This window comes from Dysidea avara, chromosome 4 (genome assembly GCF_963678975.1).
Source record: "Dysidea avara chromosome 4, odDysAvar1.4, whole genome shotgun sequence".
In the NCBI taxonomy this organism is placed as follows: domain Eukaryota; kingdom Metazoa; phylum Porifera; class Demospongiae; order Dictyoceratida; family Dysideidae; genus Dysidea; species Dysidea avara.
Window position 1 is genome coordinate 9,199,324 of NC_089275.1, and position 6,807 is coordinate 9,206,130.

Sequence of the window (6,807 nt, forward strand, 5' to 3'; positions counted from 1 at the left end):
CATTTTGTATTAATAATCTTACAAGCAAGTATTTTTTGATTGTGGGTTTCCGCCAATTTTGACAGCACACTCTTTTGGTGTCGAGAAACACCCCTGAAGGTGTGGGTGTAGTATAACACCCTTATAGGGTGTACTTAACACCTCCATTTTTACAGTGCAAGTATGACAGCAGCTGGTGTGACAATCTCGGACTAAAATGTCACTACATGCTATGTGTTCTTGACTTAGAAATCTCATGTAAATTTGAAATTTCTGAATAGTACAGGAAATCTCACTGCATGCCATGTGTCCTTGAATAAGGAAATCTCATCAAATTTCTGATTAATGTAGGAAATGTCACTGCATGCCAGTCAGGAAATCTCATGTAAATGTCAAATTTCTGAATAGTGTAGGAAATCTGGAAATGTCACTGCATGCCGTGTGTCCTTGACTTAGGAAATCTCATGTAAATGTCAAATTTCTGAACAGTGTAGGAAATGTCACTGCATGCCATGTGTCCTTGAAATTAGGAAATCTCATGTAAATGTCAAATTTCTGAATAATGTAGGAAATGTCACTGCATGCCATGTGTTCTTGACTTAGGAAATCTCATGTAAATGTTAAACTTCTGAATACATGCAGGAAATCTAACAACATGTAGGGCTGAGGTAATTATGCTCATGGTTCTTTGCATTATTCTATTCAGAATTTCCTGGAAAAAGCTTGCATTATGCTCAAAATTATTCCAATAAATTGAAATAGAAATGTAGAATTGACTGATTATTTAAAATTCTATGGTTAAATATTCCACATATACAAGATATTTGATTGTTCTATAAAGTAGTATGGAAAAAATAGAATTGATTACTTTGTTAGAGTAAATATAGGTGAATGTGCTATTGGAGCATCTCGATCTGGTGACTGTTCTATTAGAGTATCTCGATCTGGTGACTGTTCTATTAGAGTATATCGATCGTTCATTCATGAAATCTTTTATAATTCTTTCAAAATGCTAGCATAATGCTAGAATAATGATTTCTGGCATTATGCTGAAAATTATTCCGGCATAATTACCACACCCCTAACAACATGTCAACTTTTGGCAAAGGAAATTTCCAGACATGAAATTTCCAATGTTTTAGGAAATGTCACAACATGTGACATTTATGGTATACAGGTTTACTCCAGGTTTGATATAGTAAATTCAACAATGACATTTCCTGTACATTTCCATACTGATTTTTGGTCCGGAAATATAATTTTTTTTCCTGTGCACGCTACTGGACATTTTGTCCATGAAAATCCAATGAAGAAAAAAGTTCAACATGTGAAAAGTGAGTTTTCATTGGGTGATGAAATGAAATTTTATTTTCATAGCATTTTAATTGGAATGGAAAACCTAATGAAAAATTACCACTGAAAACACTGTGAAACACTTTCATGGACTTTTCATTGGTTTTCTATTGGTTTTTCATTTATAATTTGTCCAATTTAAAATACTATGAAAATAAAATTTCATTGGAACCACCCAATGAAAACTTTACTTTTCACAGGTTGAACATTTTTTCATTGGATTTTCATGGACAAAATGTCCAGTAGCTCCATATTTGGTGATATTCTAACAAAAAAGTACACTACACATTTACTATAAATAGCCACTGAAACTTGGCTTGATAAGAAAAGCCAGAAAGACAAAGTCAACCTTCAGAGGTAAGAAAATAACAGGAGCAGGATTTGACAAGTTGTACAGTGGAACTTATTGAACTATAGCTCAAATCTAGTAACTGACTTCATTCTACTCTAACTGATCTACCAGACATTATCACCTACAACAACAGTTATGTACATCATTACACAACTTGTCATACTGACACTGTCACCACTACTGGTCAGTGCTGATCAATACTGTGATATTCATAACCTCCTCAAACAGTACAACACATTCAAGACCAAATGCAATCCAGACTTGATAAGTATCAATAGTTGCTGTGACCTGGTCACTGGCTTTACATTCAGTAGAGCACCTTCTGCAGTCTACCAGATGATGACAAATTGTACTTGTGGATCTCCTTTCAATACAGTAACTGCTGATGTCTATTGTGACATGAACACTACTGATAGAGGATGGATTGTGATACAGAGAAACAGGAAGGATAGTACAGTGGACTTTAATAAGAACTAGATCCAATATGAGGCGACTATGTCATTGTTATAAAGTATTATACTCCTGGAGGTATATATGTCTTCTTAAGGGACCACTATTTTAGCCACACAGTGAGATCACAATGTATCAACATAAGATATCTTTCATTTATACAAAAAATGTTTTCCTTTAAGTGGCTAAATCAGTATAATATAGTTAAAATGACATTAATCATCTGCAATTTCCCTTATAATATTATGGTTATCGGATCAACTATGTAAAAAGTTTTCCTTTAAGTGGCTAAATCAGTAATATCTGCTAATTCCCTTATATGGTATTGGATCAACTATACTAACTTACCAGATACCATTCAATGTTTAACCATAATTGATTTGGTTACAGTATTTTTAATTTGTGTGCAAAAATTTTTTAACTGTATATCTTTTTATAGAGCCTTAGTGTACCATATTCCCTCAAAAAATGGCGTAATTATGTTATAGCATGCAAATGAAAACGTCATAATTTTCAATTACATAAGTCATTGTACACTGCTAGACAACATCATACAGTAGGTATATTTGTTTCTTAATAGTACATGTATGTACATGATGTACGTAGCTACATATCCATCCTGCTTTTACATTTATTAGTTACTGTATATACCTTCAATTCGACATCACTGCTTGAAGTATCTTAGTTTACTACAGTGGTATATCCCCAGTATATGGAACAGTTAATTGTTTGTTATTTTAGTAGTTTTTCAGTAAACCCGCATTCACTGATGTTTTACTGAGAGTTTAAAACTTAGTAAAATAATTATGTTCCATATACTTAAGTTTACTGACACTTTACTATGAGTATAACTACAGTAAGGCATCTTAACAAATTAGTAAACTAAGAACCTCCAAGCAGTGCATGCTGTAGTAAAGTAACATCTCACTTTTGATGCCATCACATCATGTGTATAATGTTATTCAGCAGTAATATTAATGAATTAATTTAAGCAAGTTTTTATGTTGTATTGAGACAATATTTATAAATTTAAATAGACATTATGTACTCCCTGAAAATTCTTGCCTTCATGAGGGACCAGTGGCTTCAAGACTGTACTGTGATAAACAACCATATGGTAGTCTGAAATGAAACATCTACAAAAACATGTTATCCTTATGTGGCTAAACAAGTAATTATCTTTAGTATCAGCAAGAGTTTCATAACAGGGCTTAAAATATTATATTAATTCTTGACATGATATCAGTAGTAATGATATTAATCATCTGCTTTATATTTCCCTATTATGGTATTGAACCAACTGTGCTAACTAACCAGATACCACTTACTGTTTAATTACAATATGAGCAAGGTATTAATTTAAGGATAATTTTGTAGTGCAAAAAATACAGCATGTTACTATATTTGGTGATATTCTAACAAAACAGTACACTACACATTTACTATAAATAGCCACTGCAACTTGGCTTGATAAGAAAAGCCAGAAAGACAGTCAACCTTCAGAGAAAAGAAAACAACAGGAGCAGGATCCTGACAAGTTATACAGTAGACCTTATTGGACTATAGCTCAATAACCAATCTAGTAACTGTCTTCATTCTACTCTAACTGATCTACCAGACATTATCACCTACAACAACAGTTATGAACACCATTACACAACTTGTCATACTAACACTGTCACTACTACTGGTCAATGCTATTCAAGTGCAATATTGTACCAACCTCTTAAAGAATTTCAAACGCAATTGTTCTCCATCAATGTTCATCATTAAAAACTGTTGTGAGCTGAATGAACTCCATACCCTTAAACCTGATCATGCACCATCTGGAGTGTACAAGATGAGGAAAGGAACATTTGATAGTTCTGCTAATGTGTATTGTGACATGACCACTAATGGTGGAGGATGGATTGTGATAACAAGAAACAAGAAGGGTAGTACAGTGGACTTTAATAAGAACTGGACTGACTATGAGGAAGGATTTGGAGACCTCAAGACTGAATTTTGGTATGGGTTGGAGGTGATTCATTGTTTAACACAAACTGGCCAATGGGAGATGAGAGTGGATTATCAAAAGAATGACAAGACCTGGTCCTACCTCCACTACAATCAGTTTAGTGTAGGAAGTGCCAGTGAAGAATACCCACTGACTGTAGGAGTGTTCACTGGAGAAGGTACAGATCGGTTTGCCTATCACAATGGCTACAAGTTCAGCACTCCAGACAATGGAAATGATAATTATAGCTGTGCAGCGAGCAACAAGAGTGGATGGTGGTACAGACAGTGTCGTCATATCAGCACCAACACACAGCCACCATATGTGTATGGCCATGTACTCTTCACTGAGATGAAGATCCGTCCCAAGAGTTGTATCACTCACTAACTCATACTCACGTACTCTTCATGTGACAGATACAACACTACGCATATCACTATACACACCACATGTTGTATGACACTCATTAGCTTTCGTATTTGTGACAATGTACATTTCATTGGCGTACTGATACTGATCAATTATAGAACTTACAAACTTTAATAAAATGAAATGACCAAAAGGAGGGAACAGAGGACACGTGAGGTATTACTTATGCATTCTTACTTTTCAATTCACAATTATTAACTATGATAGTAACATACAACTGTTACTGTATAATGTCAAAATGACACAACATCACATGCAGTCCCTCTTGCACTCCATACAGTTATAGTAATCTAATCAAAAACAACCAAGCTGTAAAAAAAGGAGTGCGGCCCTTGAAAAGGCTATGGTGAAAAAAGATGTGAAATCTAAGGTGGCGGCCAAGAAATGGCTGTGATGGTACTAGGTTAATGGTAAAAATTTTAATAACAACAATTCAGGTGAATTTGGTGCCGCTTGGTCAATTGGCACAAAATTCACCTGAATTGTCGTTATTAAAATTTTTACCATTAACCTACCATCACAGCCATTTCTTGGCCGCCACCTTGGATTTCACATCTTTTTTCACCATAGCCTTTTCAAGGGCCGCACTCCTTTTTTTACAGCTTGGCTGTTTTTGATTAGATTTCACTTCTTTTTGTATTTGTATACCCCAAAGATGGCCTATGGCCAGCTTTGGGGCTTTTTAACCTATATATTTTTCTTTACCACAGGAAAAAGAAAAAGATGAAGCAGATTTTATTAACACTTTAACCCATTCTGATTTTATCAGTAAATGTACAAATTATATATATATATATTGCATATATCAAGAGTTCATAATATAAAAAGAGAGCATATATTTATTACATTTCAATTAATCCCTACAGGATAATTTGCAGCTGATCTCTCTACTGGGTGACTTGAAATGTAGCTGAAATCTCTACAGGGTGATCTGCTTGTACGTAGATGAACTCTTTACAGGATTCTCTCTACAGGGTGACTTGACTCTAGCTGAACTCTCTGCAGGGTTATCTGTTTGTAGTTGAATTCTCTACAGGGTGATTTGTTTGCAGCTGAACTCTCTACAAGGTAACTTCTTCTAGCTGATCTGTCTACAGGGTGACTTGTTTCTAGCTGGTCTCTCTACAGGAGGATTTGTTTGTAGCTGAATTCTCTACAGGGTGATGTGTTTGCAGCTGAACTCTCTACATGGTGGTTGCTTTGTAGCTGAACTCTCTAAAAGGTGACTTCTTCTAGCTGAACTCTCTACAGTGTGATCTTTTCATAGCTGAACTCTCTACAGGATGATTTGTTTTCAGCTGAACTCTCTACATGATGAATTCTTTGTAGCTGAACTCTCTACAGGGTGATTTGTTTGTAGCTGAACTCCCTACAAGGTAACTTCTTCTAGCTGATCTATCTACAGGGCGATTTGTTTGTAGCTGAACTCTCTACAGGTGATTTGTTTGTAGCTGAACTCTCTACAAGGTGATACTCCTAGGTGATCTCTCTACAGGATGACTTATTTCTAACTGAACTCTCAACAGGGTGATCTGTTCATAGCTGAACTTTCTGCTGGGTGATTTGTTTGCAGCTAAACTCTCTACATGGTGGTTTCTTTGTAGCTGAACTCTCTACAAGGTAACTTATACTACCTGATCTCCCTACAATGTGACTTGTTTCCAGCTGATCTGTGATTATTTTGTATCTGAACTCTGTACAGGCTGCTTTATTTGCAGCTGAACTCTCTACAAGGTAACTTCTTATAGCTGATCTGTCTACAGGGTGACTTGTTTCTAGCTGGTCTCTCTACAAGACAATTTGTTTGTAGCTGAATTCTCTACAGGGTGATGTGTTTGCAGCTGAACTCTCTACATGGTGGTTGCTTTGTAGCTGAATTCTCTAAAAGGTGACTTCTTCTAGCTGAACTCTCTACAGTGTGATCTTTTCATAGCTGAACTCTCTACAGGATGACTTGTTTGCAGCTGAACTCTCTACATGATGATTTCTTTGTAGCTGAACTCTCTACAGGGTGATTTGTTTGTAGCTGAACTCCCTACAAGGTAACTTCTTCTAGCTGATCTATCTACAGGGCGATTTGTTTGTAGCTGAACTCTTTACAGGTGATTTGTTTGTAGCTGAACTCTCTACAAGGTGATCCTTCTAGGTGATCTCTCTACAGGATGACTTGTTTCTAACTGAACTCTCAACAGGGTGATCTGTTCATAGCTGAACTTTCTACTGGGTGATTTGTTTGCAGCTAAACTCT

General features: G+C 35.7%; 1 protein-coding gene across 1 annotated transcript; it reads left to right on the forward strand.

Annotated features, from left to right (window-relative positions):
• The first annotated feature begins 3,776 nt into the window (after positions 1–3,776).
• On the forward strand, positions 3,777–4,517 carry LOC136253526 (fibrinogen-like protein A). Its single transcript, XM_066046197.1, has one exon. It carries the CDS (start codon positions 3,777–3,779, stop codon positions 4,515–4,517), a length of 741 nt encoding a protein of 246 aa, XP_065902269.1.
• The last annotated feature ends 2,290 nt before the right edge of the window (positions 4,518–6,807 follow it).

Bases quoted from the DNA above. Each gene is read 5' to 3' on its own strand.
- LOC136253526 (XM_066046197.1), top strand. From the start codon at position 3,777: ATGAACACCATTACACAACTTGTCATACTAACACTGTCACTACTACTG.